The sequence below is a fragment of the Mytilus californianus genome, unplaced genomic scaffold (genome assembly GCF_021869535.1).
Source record: "Mytilus californianus isolate M0D057914Y unplaced genomic scaffold, xbMytCali1.0.p SCAF_3, whole genome shotgun sequence".
Taxonomy (NCBI): Eukaryota; Metazoa; Mollusca; class Bivalvia; order Mytilida; family Mytilidae; genus Mytilus; species Mytilus californianus.
This window is the reverse complement of record NW_026262679.1, coordinates 112557319-112572212: the sequence shown is the minus strand read 5'-3', so window position 1 is coordinate 112572212 and position 14894 is coordinate 112557319. Positions and strand designations below refer to the sequence as shown.

The 14894-nt window shown below is 31.3% G+C and overlaps 1 protein-coding gene across 4 annotated transcripts in view; it reads right to left on the bottom strand.

Moving 5' to 3' along the window:
- Positions 1 to 14894, bottom strand: part of LOC127735822 (galactocerebrosidase-like) — a 45131-nt gene that overhangs the window by 10709 nt on the left and 19528 nt on the right. The window contains exons 10-16 of one of the 4 annotated variants that reach the window (XM_052246203.1): positions 14650 to 14774; positions 12718 to 12857; positions 11674 to 11763; positions 10785 to 10871; positions 9703 to 9844; positions 4763 to 4940; positions 3503 to 3672 (exon numbers count right to left, since the gene is read on the bottom strand). In XM_052246203.1, coding sequence (XP_052102163.1) covers positions 3503 to 3672; positions 4763 to 4940; positions 9703 to 9844; positions 10785 to 10871; positions 11674 to 11763; positions 12718 to 12857; positions 14650 to 14774 — 932 coding nt within the window. Of the gene's footprint in view, positions 1 to 3502; positions 3673 to 4762; positions 4941 to 6321; positions 6500 to 6704; positions 6883 to 9702; positions 9845 to 10784; positions 10872 to 11673; positions 11764 to 12717; positions 12858 to 14649; positions 14775 to 14894 lie in introns of those variants that run through there. The other 3 variants (XM_052246204.1, XM_052246202.1, XM_052246205.1) reach the window with 3 other exon arrangements.

Genomic DNA, 14894 nt, shown 5'->3' with positions numbered 1-14894 from the left:
CAACAGAACCATTTGGCAATGATTGCCATAGTCCTTATCTTAGAAAGGCACTCATCAAAAAGCAAAGCCATTAGCAGCAGAACCATTGGCATATGATTGCCATAGTCCTGACTTAGTATAAGCCCTTATTTGGGGTAAACCTATCAGCAGCAGAAACAATGGCAAATGACTGCCATAGCCCAGACTAAGTAAAGGCACTTATAAAGGAATAAATATATAAGCAACAGAACCATTTGGCATATCTTTGCCATAGTCCTGACTTAGTATAGGCACTTATTGAGGAGTAAATCTATCAGCAGCACAACTATTCGAAAATGACTGCCATAGGCCAGACTTAGTATAGGCACTGATTAAGGAGTAAATCTCTCAGCAGCAGAACCATTGGCAAATGACTGCTGTAGTCCTGAATTTGTATAAGCACTTATTAAGGTGTACAAAAAGCTTCAACTTTGTAAGTGTTTTTTTTCTATGATGTTTAAAATCCTTCATTCTGTGATTTAAAATAAATGTTTGGTTTCTTGAACCCACTTTTTTTGTATATAAGCAAGACATAAATTGAGTTTTCTTCTTTAAAAGATGAAAAATATGTTTGTTAACTATAGAAGTTTTCCTATTGAAGTTAAAACGTTAACACAAGTGTACCTGATTACTAAATGATAATTTTTTTTCCAAACTTCTTATGACACAGAAAGTCAACTTATCAAATTAAATACTTAGAATATTTTCAATACACTGCACTTTATATCAACAAGGGTGCACACGCTGTAATGTCTCGCCTGCTTCACTGACCATTGATTTTATGTTTGTCTTAAAAATTAAGGTTTTACAACAAGTATTACATAAACTTAACATTTTTAAAGATCCATGAAAATGAGGTCAAGGTCAGATGATAATGGCTAGACAGACATGTACATCTTACAATCATTCCATACACCAAATATAGCTGACCTATTGCTTATAGTACTTAAAAAGCAGACCAAAACACAAAAACTTAACATTGAACAATGAACCATGAAAATGAGGTCAAGGTCAGATGAAATCTGTCAGACTGACATGTACCCCTTACAATCATTCCATACACCAAATATAGTTGACCTATTGCTTATAGTACTTAAAAATCAGACCTAAACACAAAAAAACTTAACATTGACCAATGAACCATGAAAATGAGGTCAAGGTCTGATGAAACCTGCCAGACTGACATGGACCCATTCCAATCATTCCATACACCACATATAGTTGACATTCTGCCTATAGTATCTGAGAAACTGACCTAATCACGTAACTTTAACCTTGATCACTGAGCCATGAAATGAGGTCGAGGTCGAGGTCAGGTGAACCCTGTCTGACGTACATGTAGATGTTGCAAGGAACCCATATACCAAATATAGTTATCCTATTACTCATGATAAGAGAGAAATTCACATGACAAAAAAAAACTGTAATTTTTATTCAAGCAGTCGCTTAACCATGACAAGAGTGCACACGCTGTAATGTCTCGCCTTCTTTACTAATCATTGATATTATGTTGATAGTCCTAAATATAAAGCTTTATTACAACTGTCACATAAACTTAACATTAACCAAGTAAACTAAACATTGACCAATGAACCATGAAAATGAGGTCAAGGTCAGATGAACCATGCTAGGCAGGCATGTACAGCTAACAATTCTTCCATACAACAAATATAGTTGACCTATTGCTTATAGTTTAAGAAAAACAGACCAAAACACAAAAACTTAACACTGAGCAATGAACCTTGAAAATGAGGTCAAGGTCAAATAAAACCTGCGTGACTGCCAAATAGATCATAAAATATTTCCATACACCAAATATAGTTGAACTATTGCATATAGTATTAGAAAAAAAGACCAAAACTCAAAAAACTTAACTTTGACCACTGAACCATGAAAATGAGGTCATGGTCAGATGACACCTGCCCGCTAGACATGTACACCTTACAATCATCCATACACCAAATATAGTAGACCTATGGCATACAGTATAAGAAAAACAGACCAAAACACAAAAACTTAACTATAACCACTGAACCATGAAAATGAGGTCAAGGTCAGATGACACCTGTCAGTTGGACATGTACACCTTACAGTCCTTCCATACACCGAATATACAAGACCTATTGCTTATAGTATCTGAGATATGGACTTGACCACCAAAACTTAACCTTGTTCACTGATCCATAAAATGAGGTCGAGGTCAAGTGAAAACTGTCTGACGGGCATGAGGACCTTGCAAGGTACGCACATACCAAATATAGTTGAACTATTGCATATAGTATTAGAAAAAAAGACCAAAACTCAAAAACTTAACTTTGACCACTGAACCATGAAAATGAGGTCAAGGTCAGATGACACCTGCCCGCTAGACATGTACACCTTACAATCATTCCATACACCAAATAAAGTAGACCTATGGCATACAGTATAAGAAAAACAGACCAAAACACAAAAACTTAACTATAACCACTGAACCATGAAAATGAGGTCAAGGTCAGATGACACCTGCCAGTTGGACATGTACACCTTACAGTCCTTCCATACACCGAATATACAAGACCTATTGCTTATAGTATCTGAGGTATGGACTTGACCACCAAAACTTAACCTTGTTCACTGATCCATGAAATGAGGTTGAGGTCAAGTGAAAACTGTCTGACGGGCATGAGGACCTTGCAAGGTACGCACATACCAAATATAGTTATCCTATTACTTATAATAAGAGAGAATCTAACATTACAAAAAATCTGAACTTTTTTTTCAAGTAGTCACTGAACCATGAAAATGAGGTCAAGGACATTGGACATGTGACTGGTGGAAACTTCGTAACATGAGGCATCCATATACAAAGTATGAAGCATACAGACCTTCCACCTTCTAAAATATAAAGCTTTTAAGAAGTTAGCTAACGCCGCCGCCGGATCACTATCCCTATGTTGAGCTTTCTGCGACAAAAGTCGCAGGCTCGACAAAAATTAGGTCAAGGACCATGGACATATAACAGACGGAAACTTCGTAACATAAGGTATCTGCATACAAGGTATGAAGCATCAAGGCTTCTACTTTCTGAAATATAAAGCTTTATACAAATAGTTTACGCTGCCGCCACCGTCGGATAGTAATACCTATGTCTCGCATACTATGACATTTGTCGCAGGAAAAACAAAAACAACCTTTCTCTTCCAATGGACTGAAACTCTCACCACTTGATCATTTTGCAATTATAAAACTATAGCTTGAAAATTATCTTAGTCTAGTATTGGTATTAAGAAAGGGCAAGTCTCATTGTTAAAGCACAGTGTGTATTTGATTTTCTATTTGATAGAGGCAGCAAAAATGTTACCCTGAGAAAAGGTGGAAAAAAGCAGAGTAATAAAAATATCATAGTTTTTTAAAATTTACAGTGTAGTAAAATTCTAAACATGTGTAAATAATCAAACACACACCATACATAACAATTAAATAATTACTACTGAAAACTTACACAAGTCATAAGTTAAGTAATACATCTTGGAAGCTGGAAAGATATAAAAGAAGACACCATTGGCATAAAATGACTGACATCCTCCCTTATCCACCCTGGCTGCCAGGAATACTCCATCAGTACCATTCTCTTTACCAATCTGTACATCTACTGATACAGAAATGTCTGTCCTACAAAACATTCAATGTGTACTGTATTTCATATCCTACATGTATATACAATGATCAACAATATGCATCATAGAATAGTTAAGAGGTCTGTGACAATGAAGTGATAAAAGAGAAAGCTGTCAAAATCAAAATGAAGCTTACTGTCATGGACATTTAAAATATGTTAACAATTAATGAGATTTCATATAATAGCTAGTGTATGAACTATGAAAATGTGACTGGACATATAAGTGGATAAATGTACAGACAGAAAAATAGTATATTATATCATAAATTGTGGATAGGGCTTCTTTAGGCTTAACCTGTAGCTCAATCCAATTCACAAATTATTTTAATCAAAATATTATTTACACTTAACAATAACTGTCATTGAAGAACATACAAAATTGTGCATCAAATCTGAAGTACATATTAAAACAGCTCATACACACATATGTTTGAAACAACCGAGGTTTTCAATGTTATTTTTTTTTACATAAAATCTTATAAACAAAATCTTTATCTTAATAGAAAAAATCTTAAGATACAAATGATCTTTATTCAATCTAAAACCTGTATACAAAAGCTATATAAAAGCTAGGTAAGTACAAATTGTGCCCTATAGGGAGGTTCCTTTTTGAACAAGGTTCAAATTATAAACTTGGTTCAGGAATAGGATATTTTTACAGTGCTCCTGTAGGCAGTGATGTGCTAATTAGTATTTGTAGTTCCTATAAGACAGGGTAGACTCCACATAACTATGAAGTTCTGTCTCCATATTTATATCAATAAAAAAATATATCATGATTTCTTATATTCCTCATCAAATAATATGGTGCATTAAATGGTGGATGGAAGATATACAGTTTGTAACAGTAAATGGAACAAACAAGAATATTATGTCTAGATTAGACAGGTATTCTGTTTTTTTTCTTTATTTTGTTTTGTAAATATTGATAAAAAGTCAGTTTAAAAAAAGTCTTCTCGTTTTCTAATGATCAAATTTCACAGTATAATAAATTGTGCAAGGAAAATTTGATAAAATGTTTAATTGGTATAAGAGTGCTGGGTAAAAGAGAGGTCATAACAGGGTCATACTATCAAAACATACCAGTTAAAGTTCCCAATTAAGTTGATAGGAAACACTAGATTATTAGGGCACCAGTGAATAGGAGAATGTAGAACTACTTGTTGAAGAATGTTTCCATGTTGTGTATCCTCTGACTTTCTCACTTCAAACACACCAACTTGCTGAGCAAAATTATTCGGATGGGAAACTTCTTCATAAGCTGGCAAATAAATTCATCTTTAAAATGACTTTGTTTGGGAAAAATTGGAATGATTATGTTGAATAGCTATCAAAAAGTTTATGTACATGTACATGAGAAATAGAAAGCTATATTGTACTGCACAAGAATTTAGTTTCACTCAAGAATGTTCTATTCCAATAATGTTGCTCAACAAGAAATTTGATCATGCATGAGATTTATACATATATATATATAACTAATACTGTTTAAACAATATTCTACATTAAGGTGCATATAAGTATCTTCTACACAACAAAAGGTTATTACCAAGAAAAGGAATATACCCTTTTATGTCACCAAATTCCTCCCTTATATTCTTAGACCTCCAGACCTTTACTATGTCCAGCCATTCTCCCAGTAATATCACTAATATGCATTCCAGCTTTTATCACGCACCCTATCAAAGATGAGATTTTACCAGAAGTATTTATTAATTCCAAAAAGAATAAGCTTTTTAAAATAATTTGCCCCTTTTTTTTAAATTTATCTCATAAACGTAAAGTCATTGAGAGATGATCAATTATAATGCAGAAGTTTCATGAAACATTAAACTTCACATTGTCTGAAACAATCCATGAACCTTGGACAATTATAATGTTTGAAATCAGTAGGCCCTAAGGCTCACATCTTAGGTAAGCAATTCCATTCCCCATTTTTGTCCTTGGCAACTAGGAATTTATTCAATGTACTATCAGAAAACCTGGAACAAAAAAAAATTTTATAAAAGGGGTTAAATAGAAAAGTGTAAGATTTTTTTTAAGGTTAAATTGAACTAGAGGCTCTAAAAAGCATGACAATGGACACTCCAACATTGTAGACTAGAAAAGAATTCATGACTAAAATCTCTTTCGCTTATCTTTTTTCTGCTTTCAGTTTCTCTCTATGTTCTTTATTAGTTATGGCAAAAAACACAAAAAAAGGGTAAACATATCACCATTTAATGGAAATCACTCCTATAAAGAGTCTACAAATGATTTCGGCAAAATTTCCTACCTACTAAGTTTATGGTATGACAATCTTAGATGTTCCTATCTACTTAGTTTATGGTATGACAATCTTAGATATTCCTATCTACTTAGTATATGGTATGACAATCTTAGATGTTCCTATCTACTTTGTTTATGATATGACAATCTTAGATGTTCCGACCTACTAAGTCTATTAGGCTGAAGGTTAGGCATTTCTCAAGAAATAACTGAAACAAGGAAGTCAATTTGGATGCCAAGGGTACTTCAGTAGTTTATAATCAATTAAAAATTAAAGAATTCCTTATGACCAATCAAAGCTTCTAAATACAGTTTTGTTATTCATGCTATTTCATCTATTATATTAACAAGCAAATAGAGTGATTTCACCATACCAGCCAAAATCTCCAATGACATTCAGAGTATGGTTAAAATGGTCAGCTTTACACCACCATACTGGGATCTCTAGGACCATCTGTCTTAAAATTTGTCCATGGTCTCCATTAGATTTTTGGACCTCAAATGCACCCAGTTGTTGTGACAAATATTTAGGCTGAGATGAAACTGTGTATGCTAAACAGATGAAACAGTGATAAATTACTTAACAACCAAATAAAATGGGTACAGGGGTACTTTTATTAGTAGTTTAAAATAATCAACTTTAATGAGGCAAAGTCAAAACTAAAGAATTGCTCCTATCAAATAATGCTTATAAATACTTTTTTGTTATTCATGCAACTATTGCAACAAGCCAATATATTGTTCTGATCTACCGTACCAGCTAAAATCTCCAATGACATTTATAGTATGGTTATAATAGTCTGCTTTACATGTCCATACTGGGGTTTCTAGGACCATCTGTCTTAAAATTTTCCCATGGTCTCCATTAGATCTTTGGACCTCAAATGCACCCAGTTGTTGTGACAAATATTTAGGCTGAGATGAAACTGTGTATGCTAAACAGATGAAACAGTGGTAATATACCATTAAAGCATCCAGTTAAACGACAGTTTATATATTTGATAGAGGAAAACAAGTCACATGTTTACTTTGTAATCATAAAAAGAAGCAAAAACTTATTATAGTATCAACACTATAAATGCTGGCATGCCATTATCTGGGAGCAGTACGGTCTTTAGGTGTGTATAGTACGCATTTTTTATCCCCAAAAGTAGTTGGTAGAGGGTGTGCATATGATGCACAACTATAAGTGGTTTTTGATTTTTTTGATTTTTTTTTTTGATTTTTAGCGTTTTTATTCTTCATTATTGTATATGTTCAAGACGTTTTTTATTTTATTTCTTTATTTGTAATTTAAAAAAAAAAGGGTTTTTTTTTTTCTTCTTTATTGAATACACTTGTACGGTGTGACATCCTGCATGAGTGAGCATAAAATGTAATTAAGGACTAAGTATGGGTGTGTAGCAATTGAATAATCATGTCAACTTTTGACAGGTGTTCAATATAATAACCTCATGCAGTGCTCTAAATCAACATGATCAATGAAAAGGAAATATTGGATTAAAGAGTCATTAAATTTTAATTACTGCTAATCAACTTTGAAAATGTTTGAGGTCTATTTTCTTTTATTCCATAACATTCTAATTATTTCTTTTATAATATTTGAACAGTGCATCAGCTTGAACAAGCTTAGACAAACATTGATTTCAAAGGGGATCTTTGATTAATAACTTTACTTTTATAAAATTAATAAATGTTAATTAAATGATAAAAGCTCTACCATTTAATTGTTTGTGACTTTCAAATATTTGATTGAACAATCAATCTTATTATTTTTATCTTTCAATAAACTTAAATGAAGATTACATACATGGTTTGATTGTTCCCTATTAAGGATGTTCGCTACTCTGTTTCAAAATAACAAGCTTTTTAAAAGACTGTTATAAATTGATAGTATTTAAATAAAGGAACTAAAAAATCAGAAAAAAATGAAGGGTCCGTGTGCTTGTTTTTCGAGATATAAGCCATTGAAAATTTGGCAGGAAATAACTCTCTCTAGACTTTTCATACATCTAACATTGGCACCCTTTTTCTTAAAAAAAATTATGAAAAAATAACAAGGATTCTATAGCATTTTCAAATATGGCTATTAAAACTATATGTAATAAAATTATGAAAAGAAAATAGATGTTAGCGGGCAAAATTTTTATTGGCACTAACATAGATAAAACTAGAGGATTCTGAATATTTGACAAAAAGTCAAAAACAAGAGTAGCGAACATCCTTAAAAGCTTTTTTAAGTGAACTAGACTTTAAAAAAGAAATATTTTATTTACTGTTTTTTTTTTTAATTTTAATTTTCTTTTTAACTTTCTCAATTTTTCTTTTTGACTTTTTGACTTTTTTAAAAACTTTTTTCCCACTATTTTGGAGGGATGAAAAGGAGTGCATATCATACACAACTGGGTACTATACAGGGCTAAATACGGTATTCTGCATTTCAGTGAAACACAGAAAGGTTTAGCTTCATTTGACTTTACCATACTAAATGATAAGAAAACAATAAAATGTCTGAATTATAGGATACAATTCAATTAAGACCACAGCAATTTTAATTGTATGTTTTTCGCTTCAATAAGTATTTAAACAAGAGACTTAAGTAAAAACTTATTTTTATTTCTAACACAAACATTTTTTTTTTAAAAATATGAATCCTTTATTATATTTTGAATGAATTAAAACCATTGTACTTCCCATCTTTTTTTCTATCTGTCCAAGATTCAAATAACTGAAAAAGTTGGTGTGGCCTTAATTAAAGTACATAATCAATTGCAACTACCAATAACAATATGCAACAAAAAAAAAACCTGAACACCAATCACATGCTCTTGGCATTACAATCTTTAATAAATTTTTAAAGAAACAAATTCAAGTGCAGCACATAATGTAAATCAATAATGGAAATTTTCATCATGTGAAATAGAATGTTTTAAATGTACCATTACTACTAAAGATAATTTTGACTTAAAATTGTATTTTAATAACTAATTGAATTATAAAATTATTAAAGATGTCAATCTTTAAGAAGCATCTGCTATACCACGGATTTATTTTTTTCCGTGGGTACCAATTTTTGTGGATTGAGAAAAAAATGTATTTTTGTGGATATTTGATAAAATAAAATTCTGAGAATTCCATTTATGCTTTTGGCGCATTAAGGTCATTTCAAAACTAGACGTCATACGAATGAAAATGCTAAAGCTGAAGGTTTTTCCATTACATGATTCCTCCAAATTCTGATAATATTGCACTAAAATGGAGTTTTGAGGTAGGTGTTGTTTTATTTTCTATTCTATTGCATTATTCGCACATTTACTGATTTAAGCAAGTCAACATGGTGGCTCCTTAGATATGAAATGTCAACTGTGGATTTGAAGGTAGCCTACGAGAAAAAAAATGTAACTTAAACATGGCAAATGCTGTAGTTGACAATTAAAAGAATTAAGCACATTTTTTCTAGTGGTTATTTAAGAAATAATTCATGCAAGCTATAGATTTATTGGAAATTTTTAGAATTTATCTACAGGGGATAAAATAGAACAGCCACACACACAGCATACCCACCCTTGGCTGTGATATTCAAATTTTATCCTTAGCTGAATTATTTCTTAATTCAAATTCATGGTTCCCCTTTACCCACGAAATCCATGATAATTGGTGTCCCACGAATAATAATGAATCCACAGTACCATATTTCACTTTAAATTAAGTAACATAATTTATTTAGAAAATAACAAGTGATACAGTAATACTACCTTCAAAATCTTCTTTATAAGGCACAGGGAATGGTTTACTGGGTGGTGGATTAGGGTAACTTCCTTTCTGACCAACTTTTTTTGTTGTTATGGTAACCACTTGATCTACATCTAATCTCAGATGTATCAATCTATTTGGTACCTAAAATTCAATTATATCATGTCATAAATATGTATAAAGAAATTTAATGGAATCAAATTAATGGTATTGATTACTTTTAAGCTGATACTAATATGGGAAGGTAGGCCGCAGTAACACTGAATGATGTATGGGTGACAAAGGTTCAAGAGTACTTTTCAAAAAGCAGATTTCTTATGAAATTTCACAGTTGATGGTTGTGAGAAAAAAAAGTTTATTCCATTTCTCCCATGTATTTTTTAAGTATAGCCCGATAATTTTGCTCTGCTTTTTAGTTAAGTAATACACCTTATCACTATTTAGTCCAATCCGGAAAAGCAGTCACTTATACAACTTCCTGTTTGGGTCAAGTGTTGCAAAAACAAAGGTCATCAGTTACAAGCTAAGGAAGGAAAAAAGTTTAGAAAGCAAACATTTTGAAACTTTGATAGATTATGATCCACTTTTTTAAAACACAAAATAAAGTAATAAAAATGCTTTGTTTGAAGTGTTTACGATGATTTAGACATTTCTCTTTGAAAAGTTTCATGCATAATACATTGTTTAAACAGGGCCCCAGATAGCTTCAACTGGATGAAAAAGTTGTGTAATTTTAGAACTTATCCAGATTTGAATAAATAGTGATAAGGTGTATTAATCTAGGTTGTTTTCTACAAATCTATACAATGTTTAAATCAAAAATAGTTATTAGAACTACAGGAACAATAATATGTAACATAATGCCAGGTTAAAACAGGGTGGTAGTGGTTTGATTCCTTTTTAATTATCTCCCTTTTTTTCCAGATTTAGATTTTTAATACACTCTCCTTTTAAGGTTTTAACAAAATAAGCACAACATTTAGCTAGTTTGCTTTCTTTTTTCCTCATTGTATTAATTTTAATAGTATATCAACATTGAATTCTCTTACTCAGTTATTACACAATTATGTTCTATATTACTAACCTTGATATCAACCTTTTGCATAAATGTATCATTCTTCCCATCAAATTTCAACTGGCTATACCATGCTGTCACTTCTGTTTTTTTAGCCTGAAATAAAGAATTTTGTATATGAGATACTTCAGGATAAAATCATCTCATTAGCATCAGGATAATAAATTATTTTGTGGTGGTACTGAATTCAAATTGCAATAAAAGCAAAGTCAAAACTGATAACTGTCGTACATCGTGCCCTTTATAAGAAGGAAATCACAATGTTTAGACAGTTTTGTTCTGTAGTTTTTAGCTGTTGAAAAAGGGAAAGGGTACGATAAGGTCACTTTTTTGGCCCCTTTGATTTGAAAAACCAAAAATTATTATCTTTATAAATCTAACATATAATATCTTTACATTATTTGTCAGATATCAGTTTTCATAACTTTCAATTTTGTCTTAGATACCGTTATTTGCTTTAGGGGTATCAAACTTCTTGAAATAAGATAAAATCTACAAAAAAGCCTGATTTTGAGATATCTTTTTTAATTTTGTCTTTCATAATTAGATAAGACCTGCAGCCTTACCCTAACAGATTCTTAACTTCAAAATGTTTTGTATTATATTTGTAACAGATGTAACTTTCCTACATGTAATATTTCCTATTTTCAATACAAAAATGTCACCAAGATATTTCCTTTTTCCAATTCTTACAAAGTTGCTACCAGGGTAATATTTTCTACTTTCAATACTTATAAATTGCCACCAAGGTAATATCTCCTATTTTAAATACTTACAAAACTACCACAAACTTAAGGTAATGTCTCCTATTTTCAATAGTTACAAAACTGCCACCAAGGTAATGTTTCCTATGTTCAATTCTTACAAAGCTGCATTATTACCTATCTTATATACTTACAAAGCTGCCACCAAGCTTTATGGTGATGTTCTGTTGAGCCACTGTATAAGCAGGAAGTGGTGGCCTGATACAAATGGAATGGTCATGACTCTGAAAAATTAATTGTTCAGGGTATTAAAATCAGTTTTCTGTTGTATGATTTTATTTCAAGAATAAATGTTTAATTCTGTCAAATACCAATTGAAATGAATTTCAGAATTTTTCAGAATTAAGCCTGCTTTTCTAAAATCTACCTTGATGCTATGAAACTGAGATTAATATGGATAAAAGACTTAAATGCTGCTTTACGTATAATGTTTCTTAAACAATGGAGAATGGTCTACATAAAAATTTAATCAAATGGTAATATGAAATGTAAAAAACAGAAAAAATCTTCAATAAGCCTCTATAAGTTTGAAATTTTTTTTTGAACTTGCAAATATTTAGGTTGAAAACAAAAATTGGTTTAGTCTATTGAAAACTTTGCAAAAAAATTACTACATTCCAAAAAAATGGGGGAAAAAATCCTAAAACAATTCCTTTATACTAGGTGGTGAACTACTTCATCATATGTGCAATCTTTCCGTGAAGTTTTTATAAATTTTGCTGAAAAATGAATAAGTTCACAAGTCTGGAAATTTGGGGAAAAAAAACATCAAATAATTCTATTATAACAAGTGCACAACTTCAACTTCTGCACAATTACTCTGTTAAGTTTCGGGGATCTGGAATAAAAACTGTAGGAGGAGTTGATTACACAAAAAAGATACTCACACTTCCCTGTCGGGCCGACATCACCTTACTATAAGACAACTTTGGACTTTATCAATGGAAAGCTCAAGTAATGTAAACAGCAATTTTTAAAACTAGGTCATGAATTTTTACCTTAATTATAGGATTATTACAGTAAACACTGAAGTGTCTTTTTCCTTGCTACTTTTCAAGCAACCGAATACTTCAATGTTTTTGAGTAAATGTTTAATGAATATCTGTCATAAGGACTAACAAGAAAGACATAATTACATTTTAATTTAAAAATATTTCTGCAATGTGTTTAATACTTACCATGGTTTCTATGACAATTGTAAGATCTTTGCCATCAGGACTGACCAAGGAGACATAACTCCCTCCATATTTCAGTTTACCAACACCACTACCATGTGACAGGTATTTCCATCCAGGCAATGTAAACTGTGTTGTATGTGCTATATTAAATATAGTATAAGACATACCGTAGATACATTTTGGTTTTCATGGAGAGGAAAGGTGGGGGAGAAATCTCTTGGTTTCGTCTCTTAAATTCAGTTTATTATTTTAATTTTCATTATATCCAGTTTTTGTTAGGGATTAATTTCCAGGTTGATGTATATACAGAATTTTCACCAATTTATTTCACTGACGTTAATCCACTATGTTTACATAAAAAAATTAATGTGTACCTGGTAGTCTTATTTTTGTGGATTTAGAAAAGATTTATTTTAGCAGATACCGTATTTTCCGGATTAAAAAGCGCACCCCTAAATAAGGCGCACGGCCGTTTTTGGGGGTGAGGATTGTTTTTTTCCTTACATAAAACGCACCTGCATATAAAGCGCACCCTGAAGAAAACGTACATGCATTCTACTGACCTTAGCGTAATGAATGTTCACTCCTTCTTGTAACTCACTCCGTAACATGTTTCATTTTTATTTTCAGATTGTTGAGAAAGTTGAAAGACATTTTGTATATATTTATTTGTTTCATATTAAAATAAATAAATTTTAATAAAATTATTATAATTTTCTTATTGTTTTAATCATGCCAGATTCATTAGTTGTTTTTTGTCAACGATGGCCATGTGTTGACAGCTTGGGTGTCCATTGAACCTTGTTGTTTTGATTAAAATTAGTTCGGTGTTGATTGCTCATTTATTGTTTGAATTCGAATCAAGGATTTTAATTAATCTTGAAAAGGTATTCATTAAAAGTTACCCAAGCCATAAAACTGCCATTGTTTACCTTGATTATGACCTACTTAATTACCTGTACCCACGTGTGAAAACTGTTCACCCATAAGTCAGGAAAAAAATTATTAAATTAAATCTAAAGAATTTTATTGTTGTTTATAAAATAAAAGTTTAAGTTTTATAAGTAACAAACATTTTTCAAATTTACAACAAAACCATTCAGTTTCTGCAAGTCATTGTCTATTTTTAACTGAAAGTGAGATGGGCCACGGAAAGGGGAATTCAAATAAGACGGCGATATATAAATGTCTTAGCATATTGAATTATGAAAATTAATATTCATTTTTTTTATTTCTTACACCAATATGTGGCTACAATATTTCATAAAGATATTTCATTTTGAAACAATAAAACAACAAGCAGTTACTCCTCAATAGTATATCCTGTATGGTACCTCTTTTCAAACACGCTGATCTTTCTTTGTTTATGAAACACTTTAAAGGGTTCATTTCAGCACATGGTTATCACCATCGTCATTAAAAGAGACTTGAAATATTGGAAAGAAACACAATCACTTCCTTTATTATTTCTAAAGAAGATTTTATTTAAAAACACATTACAACAACAAATAATTACATATTTATTGTAAATACACAATTAATATCCTGTATGGTACCTCTTTCAAACACGGTTATCTTTCTTTGTTTATGTAATAAACACATGGTTATCAACTTCGTAAGGCAACAATGAAATAAAGAACAAATGATAAAGTATATATATTTTTATTCATAACAAAATATGCCACATGAACAATTTATCAAGTCACTGCAAGCACTTGACAATCTGACAGTCTCCATAAAAAAAAATCCAGATATATATTTTTTTTCACGCTTGCCCTGAAACTGAAAAAAATACATACATAAAGCGCACCTGAGTATAACACGCAGGGACAATGACAGAGAAAAAAACCTGCGGCTTATTTAACGAATTTAACGGTACTTGAATAAGTTGACAAATACTGCATATGGAGTGTACATTTTCAGTTAATATACCTGACATCCATATTGGACTGTTGACTACATAGCTTCCACTCCATGGTGAATTTGCTGTCATCAGACCATTACGGGCAAAAGGAAGGGCATCATAGTAACTGGCAATTAAATTCCACGATATAGTTCTGCAAAGGAAACATTGCAATTATATTACTATCTATTTCATATTAAACCACTTTTTTTCAATAAAAATATTGTTGGGTCATTTTTGGTCAGATATTTAATCCTCCTGGTACCACTAGATA